At 49.1% G+C, this 22,217-nt stretch overlaps 2 protein-coding genes across 3 annotated transcripts in view; one reads left to right on the top strand and one right to left on the bottom strand.

Annotated features, from left to right (window-relative positions):
- Window positions 1-11,293, top strand: part of LOC140403977 (epidermal growth factor receptor kinase substrate 8-like protein 1) — a 46,406-nt gene extending 35,113 nt beyond the window's left edge. The window contains exons 12-17 of one of the 2 annotated variants that reach the window (XM_072492286.1): window positions 1,495-1,591; window positions 3,125-3,265; window positions 5,746-5,872; window positions 7,023-7,203; window positions 8,105-8,237; window positions 9,111-11,293. In XM_072492286.1, coding sequence (XP_072348387.1) covers window positions 1,495-1,591; window positions 3,125-3,265; window positions 5,746-5,872; window positions 7,023-7,203; window positions 8,105-8,237; window positions 9,111-9,197 — 766 coding nt within the window. In that variant the 3' untranslated portion in view covers window positions 9,198-11,293. The remainder of the gene's footprint in view (window positions 1-1,494; window positions 1,592-3,124; window positions 3,266-5,745; window positions 5,873-7,022; window positions 7,204-8,104; window positions 8,238-9,110) is intronic. The other variant, XM_072492287.1, reaches the window with a different exon arrangement.
- Window positions 11,294-16,787: 5,494 nt separating this feature from the next.
- The window catches only part of LOC140403978 (excitatory amino acid transporter 2-like), a 189,899-nt gene continuing 184,469 nt past the window's right edge, over window positions 16,788-22,217 (bottom strand). Inside the window, exon 11 of the mRNA XM_072492288.1 lies at window positions 16,788-18,344. Coding sequence (XP_072348389.1) covers window positions 18,198-18,344 — 147 coding nt within the window. The 3' untranslated portion in view covers window positions 16,788-18,197. The remainder of the gene's footprint in view (window positions 18,345-22,217) is intronic.

Here is a 22,217-nt window from a genome sequence, read left to right on the forward strand (position 1 = left end):
GTTTGCTCGCCCCTGGAGCAAGCGTTCGATGAGGTATCGCATCAAAGGCGACTCCAGATAAGAGCCCATGGTGTTGGGGGTAGTATATTAGCACAGGGAGAGGATTGGCAAACTGATGGAAGACAGAGAGTTGGGATAGGAGGAGCATTTTCAGGATGGCGACCTGTAGCGCGTGGAGTGCCACAGGGTTCAGCGCCAGGGCCACAATTATTTACCGTATATATTAGTGACACGGACGAGGGAAGTGAATGCATTATTGCCAAGTTTGCGGATGACACAGAAATAGGCGGGAAGGCGAATGGTGAGGATGACACAAAGAGTGTGCAGAGGGATACAGACACGTTAGGTGAGTGGGCAAAAACATGGAATATGATGTCGGAAAATATGAAGTTATGCACTTGGGTAGGAAGAATAAAGAAGCTGAATATTATTTAAATGGAGAAAGACTGCAGAAAGCTAGAGTATAGAAGGATTTGCGGGTCCTCGTGCATGAATCGCAAAAATAAACTATCATGCAAGTTTAGCAGGTAATTGGGGAGACAAATGGAATCTTGGCCTTTATTTAAAGGGAAGGAATATAAAGATAGGGAAGTCTTGCTAAAACTATATGAGGCATTAGTTAGACCACACATAGAATACTGAGAACAATTTTGGCCCCCTTATCTAAGGAAAGATATACCAGCATCAGAGGCAAACCAGAGAAGATTCACTAGGATGATCCCGGGAGAATGTTCTAATGAGGAGAGGTTGAGTAAGCTGAGTCTGGTACTCACTGAAGTTTAGAAGAATGAGAGGCGACCTTACAGAGACATTTAGGATTCTCAGGGGGTTTGACAGGGTGGATGCTGAGAGTTTTTTTTGGAGAGACTAGGACCAGAGGGAATAATCTCAGAGTAAGGAGTCACCCATTTAAGGTAGAGAGGAGGAGGAATTTCTTCTATCAGAGAGTGGGGAATCTGTGGAATTCTTTACCGCGGAGAGCTGTAGAGGCTGGGACGTTACGTAGGTTCAAGGCTGAGATAGACAGATTTTTCTTTTAATTTAAGGTGCCCAATTCATTTTTCTTCCAATGAAGGGGCAATTTAGCGCGACCAATCCACTTACCCTGCACACCTTTGGGTTGTGGGGGTGAGACCCAGACCGATTTTCAATCAGTAAAGGAATCGAAGGGTTATGGGGATAAGGCGGGAAAGTGGAGTTGAGGATTATCACATCAGGTCATTCAGGATCTCATTGAATGGCGGAGCAGACTCGATGGGCCGAATGGCCTACTTCTGCTCGTACGTCTTATGGAGAGGTGTATTGATAGATTGGTTCATGTTTCTGGGGGATGAGGACAGGGTAAATAGTGAGAATCTTCGAGTGCGTGGCACTGTACACCGAGGAACCAACAGCTGTGCCACTCGGGAATCAAGCCACCTAAATGGTCCCTTCTTGTCTCGTGTAGCCGTGCCGCCATTCCTGCGAGTAAATGGGTCAATCCTCTTCCTTCAGGAATCACAACATGGAGGCTAAACAAATGAAGTGCAGCTACGACTTTGTGGCCAGGAACAGCAACGAGCTCTCCGTCTTGTCTACCGAAGTGGTGGAGGTGAGTTCACCGATTTGAGTCCCTTCCCCTTTGCTAGCAGGAGCAAGCAATTCAGCCCCCGTGTCTACGCTGCGCACCAATAGCTGGTCAGCATCTCAACTCCAGTTTTCTGCCTTTGCTGCGCGTCTCTCAATAACGAATAAAAATCTATTGATCCCAATTGTGAAAATGTTTTTGAAGGGCGCGGTGGTGGTGGGTGGGGGAGATCTCGAGGTTTCCATCGTTTGCTGTATGGTTGTTGGGACAGAAGCAGTTATATATTTGACCAGAGACATTTATAATTAGAATTGCTCACGCTGTTAAACATTTATTAATTATTCTCTTCTGGCAGATTCCCTCTGCTGGTACAAGTGTGTATGCAATTTCCAATACATTACATTTGCCTGAAGATTACTGATATTAATCCTAAATGTCCTGGTTCTAATATTATATGGTTATGCCCTCCAGGTGCTGGACCAAGTAATTTCTCCATATGTACCCCACTGAATCTTTTTATCATTCTAACCATCTTGATTAGATTACCCCTCAACCTTTACACTTGCAGGAATACAAACCAATTTTATGTGATCCATCTTCATAAGTTATGTTATACAATTGCTTTGGAATAAATCAGTCAGGGGGCCACTGGGTGTTTGAAATGTAGCAAAACCCAAAACAAAACCGCTATTGGGCAAACATTTCTGAACAATCCCAAGTGCGCTAATAGCTAAACTAACAATGTCATCAGTAATGTGACTCATTTGCACTTTCTCAAAGCAATACACATTAATACACAGGGTCACGTACTCTGCAAACAAAAGGAATATGTTCAAGACATGGACTCTTTTTGAATCACCCAGGAGCCTAGGCAGCCTCTAGTTCCTCATTAATTTCTCCATGGCAACATCTCAGCCAATCAGAGTGGGCTTGCAAACCAATCAGCAGCCTTTCATCGTGGAGTATAATTTGTTGTGATCGTTTGAGATTTGGCATTCTTGCATTTGTCCTGACGAGTGAAGAACAAAAAAGTTTTGACAACGAGTTTCTCTTTAGAGTGAAAGGGGGCAATTGTCCTTTGGGTTGAAGATCTTCCAGCACCCGTGGAACAATGCCCCACAAAGAGGGCGTTCAGGAGAGGAAGAGGAAAACCGACAAAGGAATAGTAAATACAGATAATGGGGAATAGACGGAAGGAGACTCTTGAGGTCAGATTTTGGGCAGACCTCTACTTTACAAGCGTTGATGGAGGAGCTTGACGTTCTGTGAAGGGGGGAGCCTCCAGTTAATGCACCGTTGAAGGAATCATGCCTTGATGCCTTAATATGGCACGAGGGAGCAGGGGAATTTTTTGTGGTGCAGGTGAGCCAAGTGGGCTCGAGGGGCTGAATGGCCTCCTTCTATGACCAATGATCATTGGAATTGAGTTTGACCACCCTTTCAGCAATGAGGTTCAGTTTCCAGAGCCATTTTCTAAGTCTTCCCTCTCACCGTTTGCTGAACCGATAGGTTTCGATGATGTTACGCTGTTCTTGACTTTCAACTTTCTCTCCCCAGGTGCTGGATGATTCCAAACGGTGGTGGAAGGTGCAAAATCAGAGTGGACAGGTCGGCTACGTTCCTTTCAATATCCTGGAACCCATTCCTGTGCAGGATGTGGACGATAGCCTGACTGTGTATGCACAGGTGCTCTCTAGGGTAACCTACATTGCAGTCAGCAATATCTTACTGGGGCCTTTCAGAAAATTAATCCAATTAAAGATGGTTCTTTGACAACTGTTCCTCTTCCGCCAACTTTGGTCTTCCCAAATTTTCCCTCTTTGCCGCTGTTTTTTCTCCCACATCTGTCATAGAGACATAGAATTTACAGTGCAGAAGTCCATTCGGCCCATTGAGTCTGCACCACCCTACTTAAGGCCACACCTTTTTGGACACTAAGGGCAATTTAGCATGGTCAATCCACCTGACCCGCACACCTTTGGACTGTGGAAGGAAACCGGAGCACCCGGAGGAAACCCACGCAGACACGGGGAGAAAGTGCAAACTCCACACAGTCATCTGAGGCCGGAATTGAACCCGGGTCCCTGGAGCTGTGGGGCAGCAGTGCTAACCACTGTGCCATCATGCCGCTGTGCAAGTTATCTATTCAGCCAGAGGCTTTTACAAGCTGTTAAACATGGATCCTTCTTTATTATCACTTCCCAGCAGACTCCCTCTGCTGGTACAAGTGCGTATGGTAGCCCCCAAGTGGACAAAATGCACAGTATCATTTTCAATTCACTGTGGCCCCTAATTGATGTGCTTTTGTCACCATTGGCTGTGGCTCTGTGGGTAGCAATGGTTGTCAGTTCAAGTTTCGCTTCAGGATTATGAGCACCAAAATCTAGGCCAACGCACCCATTAGCAGTGCTGAGGGAGAGCTGCACAGTTGGAGGTGCTGTCTTTGGGATAGGATGTTAAACAGTCTGGGTTGGCAGTCAAAGATTCCATGACATGGCATTAGGTTACCGATACAGTTTAAGGTGGTGCACATGGTGCATATGAATCGGGCGAGAATGAGTGGGTTCTTTCAGGGGGTAGCAGATGAGTGTGAGGAGGTGTGGGCGGGGGCCAGCGAATCACACGCACATGTTTTGGCGTTGCGAAAAATTGGGAAGATTCTGGGCGGGAATGTTCGCGGTCTTAGCCAGGGTAGTGGAGGAGGAGGTGGACCCGGACCCTTTGGTGGCGATATTTGGGGTTTCAGAGAAGCCGGAGCTCATGGAGAGGAGGAAGGCCGATGTCTTGACCTTCACCTCTCTGATTGCACGGCGGCGAATTCTGCTGGAGTGGCGTTCGGCATCGCCACCGGGGGTAGCGCCTTGGTTGGGCGACCTGTATGACTTTCTGCGGTTAGAGAAGATAAAGTATGAGTAAGGGGGCTCTTCAGGGGGGGTTTGAAAGAGGTGGGGGTTGTCTGTGACCGTGATTGAGGAGCTGTTTGTCGCGGGGTGGGGGGGGGGGGGGTGAAAAAGGGGGAAAATCTGTTCAGACTGTATTGTGGGCAGCACGGCAGCACAGTGGTTAGCACTGTGGCTTCACCTCGCCAGGATCCCAGGTTCGATTCCCAGCTTGGGTCACTGTCTGTGCGTTCTCCCCGTGTCTGCGTGGGTTTCCCCCGGGTGCTCCGGTTTCCTCCCACAGTCCAAAGATGTGCAGGTTAGGTGGATTGGCCATGCTAAATTGCCCTAAGTGTCCAAAAAGGTTGGGTGGGGTTATTGGGTTGCGGGGATAGGGTGGAGGTGTGGGCTTAAGTTAGGGTCGGTGCAGACTCGATGGGCCGAATGGCCTCCTTGTGCGCTGTATGTTCTATGTTGATTGTTGGGAAGTGTTTTTCCCAGGGTGTTTATTTGCTGTAACATGTTTTGATACATGATTGTAATAAGATACATTTTTTTTAAAAAGGTTAGGTGTTACAGGGTTATGGGGATAGGCTGGAGGTGTGGGCTTGGGTAGGGTGCTCTTTCCAAGGGCCGGTGCAGACTCGATGGGCTGAATGGCCTCCTTCAGCACCGTGATTTCTATGATAAGTTCTGGGGTGAGACTCTAACCCAGAGCATCCGACTCTGAGGCACAGACGCCAACCCCCTGCACTGCCCGTGGGGTAGCACGGTAGCATTGTGGATAGCACAATTGCTTCACGGCTCCAGGGTCCCAGGTTCGATTCCGGCTTTGGTCACTGTCTGTGCGGAGTCTGCACATCCTCCCCGTGTGTGAGTGGGTGTCCTCCGGGTGCTCCGGTTTCCTCCCACAGTCCAAAGATGTGCAGGTTAGGTGGATTGGCCATGATAAATTGCCCTTAGTGTCCAAAATTGCCCTTAGTGTTGGGTGGGGTTATGGGGATAGGGTGGAGGTGTTGACCTTGGGCAGGGTGCTCTTTCCAAGAGCCGGTGCAGACTCGATGGGCCGAATGGCCTCCTTCTGCACTGTAGATTCTATGAGAAACCTCATCTCAAAATGTGACCAATCAGCTGTGATGTGCTTCGGAATGTCCTGAGGTCGTGCAAGGCGCCATTCAAAACGCGATTCCTAACCTCCCTTCCCTTTCCCGGATGTGGAAGCTGGGCCCTGGGCACTCGCAGGGTCCTCGCTTTGACGTCTCGATGTTCGAACACTCAACGTTCCTTCATGTTTTGCAGGCGAGTCGGCGGAATTCGAAAGGCACCCCGCCCCCCACCCTCCCGAAAAAAGTGATCCAAACCAACAATGTGCAGCAGGCCTGGGACCCGAACACCGAGAACCTTGGCATAGGCCAAAAAGAGAAAGGTAGATAACAGCACCCGCCCCCTGGGCTGACACGCTGTGTTGCTGGATATAACACTCTTGTGTATATTGTATAATAATGCTGCGTGCTCCCAGGTATAAGAGTGTAAATGCTATATAATGACACACCCTGCATTACTGTGGGCTTTTTAGAACTCTTACACGGGAACTGGGCATGACCGGTTAGGCCAGCATTTATTGCCCATCCCTAATTGCCCTTGAGAAGGTGGTGGTGAGCTGCATTCTTGATCCGCTGCAGCTCTTGAGGTGTAGGTACAGCCACTGGGAGTTCCGGGATTTGGACCCAACGACAGCGAAGGAACGGCCAATATATTTCCTTTTTTTTTCATTTTCTTCATGTTCCACATTTTCGTCAAATACACAACACAAGATAACCAATAATAACAAATCCAGTATCAATCTCCCAGCCAGCGTCCCCTTCAGCGTCAAAGATTCCAGCAGGTCCCCCCGCCACGCCGTGGAACAGCGCAGAGAAGCTGACCTCCACCCCAACAGGACCCACCTCCAGGCAATCAGTGAGGCGAAGGCTGAGACATCCGCCCCCCCCCCCCCCCCGTACCCACCTGCAGCCGGGGGCAGGCCCAACACCCTCACAATGACCTCTCGGGGCCTCGGTTCCAAACTCGCCTGTACCACACCCGAGATGACCTTAAAAACCTCCCTCCAGCTTCGGGCAGGACCAAAACACGTGGACGTGGTGGGTCGATATGTTTCCAAGTCGGGGAGGTGAGTGACTCGGAGGGGAACTTGCAGTCGGTGGTGTTCCCCATGCGGCTGCTTCCCTTCTAGATGGTAGAGGTTGCGGGTTTGGAAGGGGCTGTCGAAGGAGCCTTGGTGAGTTCCTGCAATGCATCTTGTGGATGGGACACACGGCGGCTGCTGTGCGTCGGTGATGTGAGTGGATGGTTAGGGTGGCAGGCGGGTTGTCAATTAAGCGGAGCTGCCTTGCCCTCTTCCGCTGCCCCAGTTGAATTCAGTAACCAGTCCAAGTTGGTGATAAGCCTGGACTGTTCATCGGGAGAGGTCAGTACCTGCATCTAACCACCAGGCCAGCAGGAGGCGCACAGTCAATGTTTTCCAATGACCATGCAGTCAAGCCTAACAGTAATTTATGCTGTACCTTCCTCCCCAGAGCGCGGTACCCAGATTAATGTCATGAATGAAGAGCTCTTACTGAGGATAGCAAACGGGAGGACCACACATCAGAAGACCTTCCAGGTCCAGAAGACCCTCGATACCTCAGTCCCTCTGAACTACGATTCCTCTCCGAGTGAAGTCAAGGCTTGGCTCGAGGCCAAAGGCTTTTCTCAGATGTAAGTTGCCTCACTGGCCAGATAGAGGCCCGCCCCCTACTGGATTGTACTGGGAGCTACGGGAAATAAAGATTCTTCTCCAGGCACTGATGTGAGAATCCAGAAATGTGTCATGAGAAACAGTGGCGGGGACAAGGGCAATCCAGTTGGGGGAATGGGAGCTGACTAAAAAGGTCGAGAATCGTCAAGTTTGGTCATGTGTAGTCTGCTTGTTTGCCGTGGGGATGGTGGGTCGTGGTGAGGGTGGGCGAGCCAGGCGGCGAATAGCGAAAGTGGGGGGGGCGGGTGAGGTGACCGTAAGAACTAGAAGGAGGCTTTGACCCGTCCAACCTGCTCCACCGTTCAATAAGATCGTGGCTGATCTGATGTGGCTGTAACTCCATTTTCCTCCCTCATCGATCAACAATCTGTCAAACTCGGCCTTGAATACACTCGATGACCCAGAGTCCCCCTTACTCTCAGGGGAAGAGAGTTCCAAACATTAGGGACCGTCTGAGAGAAGAAACTCCGCCTCAACTCTGTCTGAAATGGGAAATTCTGTAACTGTACCAGCAGATTTGTGGATATTCCCTCAGGACACAACCGGAACATTCTGGGATGGTTTAATTTCAAACATGGCCCTTTATTTCACAAGCGGTAAAGGATGTAGTGTTCAGTCGGTCTGTGTTTGACTATGTGAGTCTGTTTGCAATTGATGCCCACTGCGCCTGATTGGTTAAGCCTGGGCGTGGACTCAGAGGAAAGTCGTGAAATCTGTAGAGCGAGCTGGAAGCCAAGAACTAGGAACATGGAGCAGACACTTTACCGCACTGTGATTAAACCTGCTACACGCAAAGAAACTGGTGTCATCTCTACGTAGCTCTGAAAACGTTCTCTCTTTCTCTCTCTTGGTGTCCCTCAGGACGGTGAAGTCGCTGGGAATTCTGACCGGCGCCCAGCTCTTCTCTCTACAAAAAGAGGAACTGAGGTCAGTGAGCCCAGAGGAGGGCACCCGTGTCTACAGCCAGATAATGGTCCAGAAATCATTGCTCGAGGTAAAAGAATATTTCTGTTGCTTTATGTATTATGGGAACCCCTTTGTCTACAATGGAACATTCTGGGGAGACCAAATGAAAGAATTTGCGTTAACCCAGTATCTGTAAGGAGAGATTTTCCAATGGTAGGGCTGGGGGGGGTTTGGAGTGGGCGGTGGTGTCAGTGGATAGCAACCGGGAGTGCGATCCCCGACTATTGATTCCCTTGATCCTCCCACCCTTGCTACACTGTCCTGAGCTGGTGGGGAATGGGGAGGGAGGACAATATGGGTGGGATGGTGTTGTGGTGACGCGTTCCTCTCTAGAATCCATAGAAGAATCCATAGAATCCCCACAGTGCAGAAGGAGGCCATTCAGCCCATCAAGTCAGCACTAAACCTCCGAAAGAGCAGCCTACCTAGACCCACTTCCCCCGCCATATTGACGCAACCCCATCCCTGACCTACTCCTCTTTGGACACTTAAGGACAATTCAGCATGACCAATCCACCTAACCCGCACACCTTTGGGCTGTGGGAGGAAACCGGCGCTCCCGGAGGAAACCCACGCAGACACGGGCAGAACGTGCAAACTCCACACAGTCACTGAGGCCGGAATTGACACCCAGGTCCCCAGTGCTGGGAGGCAGCAGTGCTAACCACTGTGCCGCCATGCCAGGGAGAAATATCCATTCAACATCTGTCCTCATCAAGCCCTTCAGGAAGTTGGCACGTTTCAATCAGGCGACTTATTCTTCTGAACTTGCGCAAACATAGCCTCAGGCTTAGTCAGTCTTTCAGTCATGTGGAGCTAACAAGACTGGAAGGCCCAGTTGGGGGGTCTAACAGACTTTTCCAATTCCTAAGGCGTGTTCTGGTTAACAAATTTCTTACAGGATGAACGGAACATAACCGAGTTGGAAGCCATAATGGAAAAGCAGAAGAGAAAAGTGGATTCCGAAATAAAGATGTCGACCTTGTGAGGAGAGGGGGAAAAATGCACTTATTCCAAATGCATGGACTTTGTTTGTTTTCAGGCACATCCTTGGACACCTCAGCTGCCACGATGAGCTGCAGATGTGCGGCAATTAGTATTGTAAGATTTATAGCACCGAAAGTGACCAAAAAAAAATGTACATAGGATATAGATTGTATCTCACTTTCACACATATTATCTTTTGATAAGAATTAGACATTTTCGGGGGTGACATTGTATTGATCTGTCATTGCATAACCTGGTTGGAAAATGGCTGCCTCTCTATTACCATTGGGCAGTCAACGATTTGGTCATTGCAGCGCTGCCTCCACAGAGTAGTTTCGAACAAAGGAAGCAATTTTTTTTTTTTACTTCCACAAACCTTCCTCCGGCAGTCCGGCCCAATTGTTGCAGGGGGACTGGACCCTCCGCGATGCCCTCCGGGAGCCAACAGGCATCTACCCCGCCACCTTGGCGTTTTGCGGAGGGAGGGTCATTCATTCTATCTTTGTACCCGACGAGGTGGGAGGCCATGAGGATGAAACCTGCGGCCGGGCGGCTTTTCAAAGGTGAGGTCAAATCAGAACTTTTTCAAAAGTAGAATTCTGGATTTTATGGGCCACTCCAGGGGCTTTTGAGATCATATTCAGAAGTGCATTTTAATGAATGTACACATGATAGCTGCACATCTAATTATTCAGTTAGAAATATAGAATGAAGCCTGTGTAATGTGGGGTTGATTAAAATTTCTGTACATGGTGTTGAATGTTTACAATAGCAAGATCCTTGTGTGTGAAAAGGTCCTTCGTTGGTCGGAGCTGCTGGTGGGGGGGAACCAAGTTGGGCCTTCCTATAAACGTAGCCTTCCACTTGCCTCTTCCTTCCTGACAAGGAATCTCATCGCCTCTCCAAGGACACCAACACGATGCCTTCAGTCATCTGTATCATCAGCGTCAGGGTGTGGAAAGGTCGCATTAATTACCCCGCAAGGCTAAAGGGGGGGGGGTCTTTCTTCCCGAACCATTGGGACCCGTGTGGTCATGGAAACGTCCACCTTTAGGTGGGGAATTCTGCGCTTTTGTCCCGGCGACAATTGAGAAATGGCCATGTATGTCCGAGATCTTTTGTAATTTGATGCCCACCCGCTTGGCATCTGAAGCCACCAGCGCCAATCAGTGACATGACCTTGTGCCAACAGCAGGCTTATGTCTCACTCAGGCTTGCTAGGAACCATATATATTCCTACGGCAGGAACTGGTCAAGGGCAACACGTCCAGGCGTTGCTCCTTTTTTTTGTTGAATTGAAACAATAGTTTCCTGCTGCGTTCTTCCTCCAAGGCAATACCCTGGCTACTTAGTCAACCTGCTAACCAATCAGTACCCTTTTCCACAAGGAGTATAAATTGTGTCTCCCTTTTGAAATTTGGTGTCCTTGCACCTGCCCTGATGAGTGCAGGATGCAAAGCTTCAACAGCATGCTTCTTTTTTCAGCAATGCTCATGGTTAGGTTTCTGGAAACTAAGGCCAGGATTTTCCGTTCCTTCCCTGCCGGGGATATCGTCCGGTCCCGTCGAAGGTGTTTCCCGTGGAAGGTACCGGGGAGGGGGTGGTGGGGGGAGAGGAATGAGTCACAAGCTGACGGGCGAGGACCATTTTAAAGCACGTATGGGACCACTCCAATTCTAGAGAAGGTGAGGGTCGGGTCAGCTGGAAAATGTAGGGTGAGGGTGGGACACGTCCAGCCAGGAATCACGGAGGACCCCAGGGGGTAGGCGGGGCGGGAGGGGGGGGTCCCAATGGCCGACTCCTGCCCCAATTATGTGGCCGAGATTACTTCTGCATATTTATTATTAACCAATGACTCATAATCAGGCGTAGAAATCAACAGCTATGTAGGGTCCCGCCGGGAAACTCTGCAATGGAATTCAGCCGTGGCGGCCACGTGAGCTGGATTGTTGCCGGTGAATTCGAATGCTGCTATTTATTTGTCAGTTTGGAAGCAGGATTGGTTTGTCTTGGTGTCTGCCTCCTCTTGTATAATATCAATAAAATGTACAGCGACAGACAGCGAAAATGTGCTGCCCATGCTTTTGGCTCTCCAAATGTCGTCTTGTTTTTGGGAATGTATTTGTCTTCGTGTCTCTCTCTCTGCTTGCCAATGAAAGACCAAAGCTGGGATGAGAATATTCCATCCAGCCCATCGCACAGCAACGTTCATGCCCCACGGGTGGAGTGATCGCTGACCAGAAACGCCTTGACGGGAACAAAAGCGGGGAGTGGCTATAGCGAGTAACTCGTCTCCTAATTCCTCAAAGCTGCTTTCCCCTTCGAGGGGGAGGGCTGACTGGTGGTGATTTAACCGGAGGGTCACCACACCTCAGGCGAGGGGCAAGGTTGAGAAGACGGGGCCTTCATGAATAACCTCAGTCGATACGGGAATTGAATCCGCGCTGCTGGTCTCGCTCTGGGTCCATGCACCTGGGTGTTATGGAATATTCTGGAAGGTCACTTTCATTGTTTTCCTACCTCCTGCAAGCTGAAGAGAGACTCAATAAAGTCTTCCTTATGTCGAAGCTTCAAAGTTACACTCTACATTATTACTGATGTAAAAACTTAAGCACCCACCCCCGACTATCTTTGTTCACGTGTTAACCAGCTTGCTTTTATCAGTTCCCAGTTGAAATAGCTTTACTTTCTCGAGGGAAATGTTGGGCAGGAATATCTCTGGATCCCAGAGGCAATCATTGATACTTTCAAGAATTTATCTGCCAGGCCCTAATCTTTGGATTACCCTCCCAACACCTCTCTGTCTCTCCAGCGCGCTTTCCTCCTTCAATACACTTGTTTAAAAGGCTTGACAAAGCTTTTTGTGGTCAGACCTGATACCTCCCTATGTGGGTCAGTGTAGCTGTTATTATAGTGTTTCTGCGAACACCATGAAATATTTTGTCAGATCAAAGGGGCGACATAAATATAAGTTACCGTGTTGTCACGGTTCCTTAAAAGTAGCAACACAGGTGGCCGCGGTGATTAAGAAGGCACATGGGGCTGGTTTGGCACAGTGGGCTAAACAGCTGGCTTGTAATGCAGAACAAGGCCAGCAGCGCTGGTTCAATTCCCGTACCGGCCTCCCCGAACAGGCACCGGAATGTGGCGACTAGGGGCTTTTCACAGTAACTTCATTGAAGACTACTTGTGGCAATAAGCGATTATTATTATTATTATGATGTGGAGATGCCGGCATTGGACTGGGGTGGGCACAGTAAGAAGTCTTACAACACCAGGTTAAAGTCCAACAGGTTTGTTTCAAACACTAGCTTTCGGAGCACTGCTCCTTCCTCAGGTGAATGAAGAGGTCTGTTCCAGAAACACATATATAGACAAAGTCAAAGATGCCAAACAATGCTTGGAATACGAGCATTAGCAGGTGATTAAATCTTTACAGATCCAGAGATGGGGTAACCCCAGGTTAAAGAGGTGTGAATTGTACCAAGCCAGGACAGTTGGTAGGATTTCGCGGGCCAGATGTTGGGGGATGAATGTAATGCGACATGAATCCAAGGTCCCGGTTGAGGCCGCACTCATGTGTGCGGAACTTGGCTATAAGTTTCTGCTCGGCGATTCTGCGTTTTCGCGCGTCCTGAAGGCCGCCTTGGAGAACGCTTACCTGGAGATCAGAGGCTGAAAGCCCTTGACTGCTGAAGTGTTCCCCGACTGGAAGGGAACGGGAATGTGACAATTGGCTTGAAACAATTCACACCTCTTTAACCTGGGGTTACCCCTATCTGTGGGTCTGTAAAGACTTAATTACCTGCAAATGCTCGCATTCCAAGCATTGTCTGGCATCTTTGACTTTGTCTATATGTATGTTTCTGGAACATACCTCTGGAACATACCATTCACCTGAGGAAGGAGCAGCGCTCCGAAAGCTAGTGACATCAACACAAACCTGTTGGACTTTAACCTGGTGTTGTAAGACTTCTTACTATTATTATTATGGCATGCTTGCCTTCACCAGCCAGGAGAGTGAGTACAGGAGTTGGGAAATCATGTTGCAGCTGTATAAAACCTTGGTTGGGCCGCATTTGGAGTATCGCGCGCAGTTCTGGTCGCCACATTATAAAACTTCCACGTCCTTCTGATAGAGTGTGCAAAGAACCTTCACCAGGGTGTTGCCTGGTCTCGAGGGTGTTGGCTGTGAGGGGCGGTTGAATAAACTAGGATTGTTTTCACTGGAAATTATGAGAGGCATAGTTGGAGGCTTTTTCCAAGGGTGGAAGTGTCAATTACAGGGGGGCACAGTTCAGGCTGAGAGGGGGAAAGTTTAAGGGAGATGTGCGGGGTAGGTTTTTTCACGCAGAGAGTGGTGGGTGCCAGAGGATGTGGTGGAAACGGGTACATTAGCAACATTTAAGAGGCATCTGGATGGGTACATGAATAGGGGGATATGGACCGGGTAAGGGCATCATGAGAGGCACAGGCTTGGAGGGCCGAAGGGCCTGTTCCTGTGCTGTATCTTTGTTCTTTGTTGCTCTCTCTCGTCTCCATTGTTCACCTCTGGCCTCTGCATTACCCCCCCCCTCCCCCCCCATCCCCCACAACCCAGTCCTCCAATCTCTCAGCATCACTCTGACCATTGACCTCTGGGTCAGTTGAACACCGTAGCAGGAACCCTTGGTTGCAACAAGTTGCTGACTCTCTTCCCAGTGAAGGATGTTTGCCCCCCGTTACTCACCTGCTCCTGCTGGGAATTTGATTCCTCGTGTCCACTGCTGCGTTATACCTTGCAGTGGATGGACATGCGTCTGTGTACATCACGGTGTACAATGCAGTTCCCCTCCTACCACCTTGGCGTACGCCAGGCCTGGTAAGTATTTGCAGCATTTACAGTTTTTATTCCAACGAATGTATCCCTCCTCGAAGGACAATCCCTTCACTCCAGGAATGACATCTTCATCACACTCAGTATACCCTTTGTAAGGTAAGGGAACGAAAGCCTAACGGTGACCACTGTCATTTAGGGGGGGGGGGGCGGCACGGTGGCGCAGTGGTTAGCACTGCTGCCTCACGGCGCCGAGGTCCCAGGTTCGAATCCCAGCCCTGGGTCACCATCCGTGTGGAGTTTGCACATTCTCCCCGTGTCTGCGTGGGCCTCACCCCCCCCCAGAACCCAAAGATGTGCAGGGTAGGTGGATTGGCCACGCTCAATTGCCCCTTAATTGGAAAACAATAAATTGGGTGCTTCAAATCTTTTTAAAAGTTGACCGTTGTCATTAAGCAACCCATCTGATTCACTAATGTCCCTTATGCGAAGGGAATCTGCCGTCCTTACCTCTGGGTCTGGCCCTACATGTGACGCCAAACCCACAGCAATGCGGTTTGACAGTTTGACTCTTTAAGTGCCCCCCGAAAAGGTCTCGCCAGCCACTCAGCCTTCGAGAAAGCAGCTCACCACCACCTTTACAAGGGAAATTAGGGATGAGCAATAAGTGCTGGCCTACCTAGGGCACCCACCCCCCACAAATGACTTCGAAACAACTTTTGTTTTCCATGGCGTTCTATCTGAGTGTCTGGAATTCTACGAATTGATGACCTTGTGGGACACACAGAAGGTGCCCACTCCACCCGGTTGATGGGCAATAAATGCTGGCCCAGCGCTTATAATCTTTATTATCATCACAAGTAGGTTTACATCAACACTGCAATGAAGTTACTGTGAAAAGCCCCTAGTCACCACACTCCGGCGCCTGTTCAGGTACACGGAGGGAGAATTCAGAATGTCCAATTCACCTAACAAGCTCACCTTTCGGGACTTGTGGGAGGAAACCGGAGCACCCGGAGGAAACCCACGCAGACACGGGGAGAACGTGCAGACTCCGCACAGACAGTGACCCGAGCCGGGAATCGAAGCCGGGACCCTGGCACGGTGAAGCAACAGTGCTAACCACTGTGCTACCGTACCGCCCAATTAAAAAGAAATGGTTGCACAAAGTAACAAAAGAACGGAAGAGTGTCCAGTGATGGGCCAGCGGCCAAATGTTTATTAAACAGCACAATATGAAAGCAAGCACTTCAGGAACACCAAGAGAGCAGTGAACACAGTACATGGCACAGGTTGAACACAATGGAATGGCCACTACCAGCTACAGAACTGTGACTACAGCCCAATATTTGATAAAGACACGCATACTGAGTGATGAGAGCCAGCTCCCTCCAATAGGCCCCGTCAGTCCACCGAGAGGTGATGCTCCCCAATCCCACCCCCCTCCGCCCCCCCATCCCCCCCGTCCCGAAACATCAGCTAGATCCCAGCATGTCCGTAGATCAAAAACCGGATTTGGTGATTTGGGAAGATCATGAGATAACTGCCCTGGAGCTGGGGAGGCGGATGTTAATTGTATAGTAATTGAGGTTTTTAAGTACGTGTTTGTCATGAACTGGGGATTCTCTTATGCTCCTCTGTCTAGGTGATTGGTGGGTATCACAGGGGCTGGTTGACTCCCAGAAATCACATTTTAATCTGATTCTTGTACGTTTTCCATAGCGACCGTGCCCCTTTAAGGGGGTCATCCACTTGAACTGTCCCGCTGTTACCTTGTAAATCTGTTCCCCTTTCCTAATTGGTTCATTAGTTTAGTTCAAGAAAGTATATAGGGACAGATTGAAACTGCGGCGGCTGGGGTTTGGAGATCTATGCTTGCAATGTGCGTCTCCGTCAATAAAAAGTTCTGAGATGCGGGAAGACTTGCGTTCGGGTTCGATCGTTCGCAGTCTGGCTTTGTGGGTGACGGTGGTGACGCATAAAACACACACCATGGAAGCATAGAACAGACTCAGCGGGCCAGCCCATCTTTTATATCCTTAACTCTCGTATGTTTGCGTGTCTCTTTGAGATTCTGTTCAGAAAGCTAGAGGTATAAACGCTCTCCATGTCAAGGCTCAATAAGCGGATATCAGAGTTAAACAAGATTGTGACATTCGCCTCTCTTCGGGATGGTTGACAAGATGTGGAAGGGTAGATCTATCAGCTAGAGACTTTCCCACTCCCTTAATCTTACAAAACAATGGCCCATAACTTCCTGGTTCCCCAGGGGGCAACCTTACGATGTACTGGAGAATCCCTCCAGGAGGTTCCCACATTAAGGTTTACCTGGCAATTGCCCAGAAGCACTAACTTCCTCTGGACAATTGCCCTGGGCCGGGAACAGAAGCGATTTAAATCGCTAACTTCAGATACTTTTCCAGTTACTCTGAGCGTTAGAGGGAAAACTCACTTCCAAATCCAGAGTAACTATTTAAACACCCAGACCCTGCCTGGCATGGGACCCCACCTCCTCCAAACACACGCCTATCACCCCCCCTTCCAACCCCCCCCCCCCCCCCCCCCAGGGGACCCATCATATCATCCCTGACCCTCCCCCCCCCCCCCCCCCCCCTCCTCCCACCAAGACCGACATCCCACTCCCAACCCGACCCCTCACCCCCGGCCTGACCCCCCCACCCCAACCCGACTCCTCACCCCCAGCCTGAGCCCCCAACCTCGACCCGACCCCCCCCCCCCTCACCCCCACCCCACCCCACCCCAACCAACCCAACCCCTCACACCTGGCCCGACCCCCATTTATACAGATGGAGGGAGGGGACTCTTCTTGGCCCCACTTTTTGGAACAAGTCTCCAGTTCCCTTCCATTACAGCATCCCAATTATTCCTCAAATGATTCCGGGGCCCAGTGCTCAAGCATCAGTTCCTGTCTGCCGATCGCTCTTCCCGTGCATTCTTTGAGATCAATCCACGCCCTTTCCTGTTGCAGTTGATTTTGATGTAACATTCTGGAGTCACACTCTCCTCACCATATTAGATACGACAAAGGTTACCTTTTCACTTCTTTAACCTTTTATTGACATTGTGGATGGCCAGAGCGAGCAAGGATTACTCTAGAACATGTTCCAGCATCTGAAGTTCCGTGGCCATCCCCGGTGGCTGGTCGCAAAGCCGGTCCCGGCGTAACTTGGCTCCACTAGATAAGGAGGCCTATTGACCACTGAGCCAACAATGAGGGTGTCCTTCCCACAATGCACTGCACGGTAAGGGACAACGGGCGTTGCCCTGCTAATGGAGGAATGTTCATCATTCTCCCTGATCCCAATGCTGTAGAATTAATTTGGTCGTTTCTGACTGAGCAACTCAAAATGTAGCGGATTTGGGAAAAGAAAAGAAACCTTATTCTAAACTGTAAATGCAATATTGTTGGAATTATGTATGTACACATCTTCAGCTTACATCAATTAAATACAAGTGGCACATTCAGCACGTTCACACACATATATATATATACAAATTACACTATTGGCTCTTTTCTCTTGCATCATCTTTCTTTTGGTCTTTCCTTGGCTCAGTCGATCATCTCGTGTGACCCTGACCCTCTCCCTCCCATCGAGATGTCGGTCTTTGCCACAATATTTAAGCAGCTAGGGTCGCCAATTGCTCTTGGACATGTCCCTGGAGGTGAGATTGCGTTACCTCCCACTGCCCCCCCACCCCATTACCCTGCCATTGGTCACCCATCCTTGCCCACCCTGCCACCCATGTCCAATTGGAAAGCAAACAAACACTTGGCTACCTGGCTGGACGGCCCCTGACTGTCTTTCCTTCCCTCACATCCATTATTTTGGTAACCTTCAAGCAGAAATATCTACTAGAATATAATAACACGCCACTGGAAGAGCCTTTCCCCAGGGCTGCTCACAGTAGGGTCCGGGGAATTCATGCTCAAATCCCAGAGACTCATGGGCAATCTTGAAGAGCCAACAACCCCAATCTGCACTGAAGTTCTTTATTTCTAAACCTTTAAGGTGGGAACCTATCTGACTGACATTTCCAACAATATGAGTTAGCCATCTAACACAAGGTTGACTGTAAAGTATCTCTATTTAGAACTAAGGTTTTTGTTTTGCTCTCTAAGAAGGGAAAATACTTTTTTTTTTAAATTCACAGGACCAGGTTACGTTATTCCTTGTCTGCATTTTTACCCCTCTCTTCATATCCTTTTCTCGCATCGCAATTGGGCAGTTCTTTGGTCTCTTCCTCTGCTTCCTTCAGTTCTCCGGGCTCATTTTCATCTTGTTCAGTGCTGTCATTCTTGATGTCTGTGGTCTGTGGTGGGACATTACCAGAAGCAGTGGTCAGTAACATTCGCGCCTCGCAAGTGCCAGGCCAATGACGTTCTCCAGCAAGAGAGGATCGAACCATCTCCCCCTTGACATTCAATGGCATTAACATCGCTGAATTCCCCCACCATCAACGTGGGGGGGGGGGGGGGGGGGGGTTAACCATTGACCAGAAACTGAACTGGACTAGCTGTGACATTATCATAAAGTCTTCATACCTCTTCATTCACCTGAGGAAGGAGCAGCGCTCCGAAAGCTAGTGACATCGAAACAAACCTGTTGGACTTTAACCTGGTGTTGTAAAACTTCTTACTATTATCATAAATGTAAGAGCTACAAGGGTTAATGCAATGTATAAATCAACCACTAGAGGGAGCAAGATGTACAAGTATATAAGACAGTGATGGGCAGAGAGGTTGAGGAGAAAGCTAGAGTACAGATTGAAGGAAAGATAGTGTGAGTGAGAGCAGATCATAGTTAATATAATAATGTAGAGATTATAGATTTTTTTTTCATAGAATTTACAGTGCAGAAGGAGGCCATTCGGCCCATCGAGTCTGCACCGGCTCTTGGAAAGAGCGCCCTACCCAAGGTCAACACCTCCACCCTATCCCCATAACCCAGTAAACCCCACCCAACACTAAGGGCAATTTTGGACACTAAGGGCAATTTACCATGGCCAATCCACCTAACCTGCACATCTGTGGACTGTGGGAGGAAACCGGAGCACCCGGAGGAAACCCACGCACACACGGGGAGGATGTGCAGACTCCGCACAGACAGAGACCCAAGCCGGAATCGAACCTGGGACCCTGGCGCTGTGAAGCAATTGTGCTATCCACAATGTTACCGTGCTGCCCACGGTAGCATTGTAGTAGATGAGTGTAGATTATATGTTTATTATGACCTGTGAATTATATAGGAGTAAGTGTCAAATCCAAATAAACTGTGTTAACAAATTTATACCTTTGTTCAACTTAAAGCTATTTGTGAACACTGCAACCATCCTAAAATTGGCAACACAAAGAACACCACACTAGCCAGAATAGTACTGTGTCTACGAGGACATGTCAGAGGCTGGGAATCCTGTGGCAAGGAACTCGCTTCCTGACTCCCCCGAAGCCTGTCCACCATTTACAAGGCACCAGTCAGGAGTGTGATAGAATGTTCCCCACTTGCCTGGATGAGCGCAGCTCCAACAACACTCGAGAAGCTCAACAACATCCAGGACAAAGCAGCCCCGCTTGATCAGCACCCTCCAGCCAAGTTAAACATCCATCCCCCCACCACCGATGGACAGTGGCAGCCATGTTCACCATCTACAAGATGCACTGCAGCGACTCACCAAGGGTCCTTCAGCAGCACTTTCCAAACCCAGAAACTCTACTGCCTAGAAGGATAAGGGCAGCAGGTGCACGGGAACACCATGCAGGTTCCCCTCCAAGCGGAAGGGCAGCACGGTAGCATTGTAGATAGCACAATTGCTTCACAGCTCCAGGGTCCCAGGTTCGATTCCCGGCTTGGGTCACTGTCTGTGCGGAGTCTGCACATCCTCCCCGTGTCTGTGTGGGTTTCCTCCGGGTGCTCCGGTTTCCTCCCACAGTCCAAAGATGTGCAGGTTATAACTTTGTGCAGGATCAAGGAAAATCCCAAGTCCTTTTACACATATGTGAGAAATATGAGAATGACTAGAGCGAGGGTAGATCCGATCAAGGACAGTAGCGGGAGATTGTCTATTGAGTCTGAAGAGATAGGAGAGGTCTTGAACGAGTACTTTTCTTCTGTATTTACAAATGAGAGGGGCGATATTGTTGGAGAGGACAGTGTGAAACAGATTGGTAAACTCGAGGAAATACTTGTTAGGAAGGAAGATGTGTTGGGCATTTTGAAAAACTTGAGGATAGACAAGTCCCCCGGGCCTGACGGGATATATCCAAGGATTCTATGGGAAGCAAGAGATGAAATTGCAGAGCCGTTGGCAATGATCTTTTCGCCCTCACTGTCAACAGGGGTGGTACCAGGGGATTGGAGAGTGGCAAATGTCGTGCCCCTGTTCAAAAAAGGGACTAGGGATAACCCTGGGAATTACAGGCCAGTTAGTCTTACTTCGGTGGTAGGCAAAGTAATGGATAGGGTACTGAAGGATAGGATTTCTGAGCATCTGGAAAGACACTGCTTGATTAGGGATAGTCAGCACGGATTTGTGAGGGGTAGGTCTTGCCTTACAAGTCTTATTGAATTCTTTGAGGAGGTGACCAAGCATGTGGATGAAGGTAAAGCAGTGGATGTAGTGTACATGGATTTTAGTAAGGCATTTGATAAGGTTCCCCATGGTAGGCTTCTGCAGAAAGTAAGGAGGCATGGGATAGTGGTAAATCTGGGCAGTTGGATAACAAACTGGCTAACCGATAGAAGTCAGAGAGTGGTGGTGAATGGCAAATATTCAGCCTGGATCCCAGTTACCAGTGGCGTACCGCAGGGATCAGTTCTGGGTCCTCTGCTGTTTGTGATTTTCATTAATGACTTGGATAAGGGAGTTGAAGGGTGGGTCAGTAAATTTGCAAACGATACGAAGATTGGTGGAGTTGTGGATAGTAAGGAGGGCTGTTGACGGCTGCAAAGAGACATAGATAGGATGCAGAGCTGGGCTGAGAAGTGGCAGATGGAGTTTAACCCTGAAAAGTGTGAGGTTGTCCATTTTCGAAGGACAAATATGAATGCGGAATACAGGGTTAACGGTAGAGTTCTTGGCAATGTGGAGGAGCAGAGAGATCTTGGGGTCTATGTTCATACATCTTTGAAAGTTGCCACTCAAGTGGATAGAGCTGTGAAGAAGGCCTATGGTGTGCTCGCGTTCATTAACAGAGGGATTGAATTTAAGAGCCGTGAGGTGATGATGCAGCTGTACAAAACTTTGGTAAGGCCACATTTGGAGTACTGTGTACAGTTCTGGTCGCCTCATTTTAGGAAGGATGTGGAAGCTTTGGAAAAGGTGCAAAGAAGATTTACCAGGATGTTGCCTGGAATGGAGAGTAGGTCTTACGAGGAAAGGTTGAGGGTGCTAGGCCTTTTCTCATTAGAACGGAGAAGGATGAGGGGCGACTTGATAGAGGTTTATAAGATGATCAGGGGAATAGATAGAGTAGACAGTCAGAGACTTTTTCCCCGGGTGGAACAAACCAGTACAAGGGGACATAAATTTAAGGTGAAAGGTGGAAGATATAGGAGGGATATCAGAGGTAGGTTCTTTACCCAGAGAGTAGTGGGGGCATGGAATGCACTGCCTGTGGAAGTAGTTGAGTTGGAAACATTAGGGACCTTCAAGCAGCTATTGGATAGGTACATGGATTACGGTAAAATGATATAGTGTAGGTTTATTTGTTCTTAAGGGCAGCACGGTAGCATTGTGGATAGCACAATTGCTTCACAGCTCCAGGGTCCCAGGTTCGATTCCGGCTTGGGTCACTGTCTGTGCGGAGTCTGCACGTCCTCCCCGTGTCTGCATGGGTTTCCTCCGGGTGCTCCGGTTTCCTCCCAATGTCCAAAGATGTGCAGGTTAGGTGAATTGGGCAATGATAAATTGCCCTTAATGTCCAAAATTGCCCTTGGTGTTGAGTTTGGGTAGGGTGCTCTTTCCAAGAGCCGGTGCAGACTCAAAGGGCCGAATGGCCTCCTTCTGCACTGTAAATTCAATGATAATCTATGATTAATCTAGGACAAAGGTTTGGCACAACATCGTGGGCCGAAGGGCCTGTTCTGTGCTGTATTTTCTATGTTCTATGTTAGGTGGATTGGCCATGATAAATTGCCCTTAGTGTCCAAAATTGCCCTTAGTGTTGGGTGGGGTTACTGGGTTATG

Source organism: Scyliorhinus torazame, chromosome 29, assembly GCF_047496885.1.
Source record: "Scyliorhinus torazame isolate Kashiwa2021f chromosome 29, sScyTor2.1, whole genome shotgun sequence".
NCBI lineage: Eukaryota > Metazoa > Chordata > Chondrichthyes > Carcharhiniformes > Scyliorhinidae > Scyliorhinus > Scyliorhinus torazame.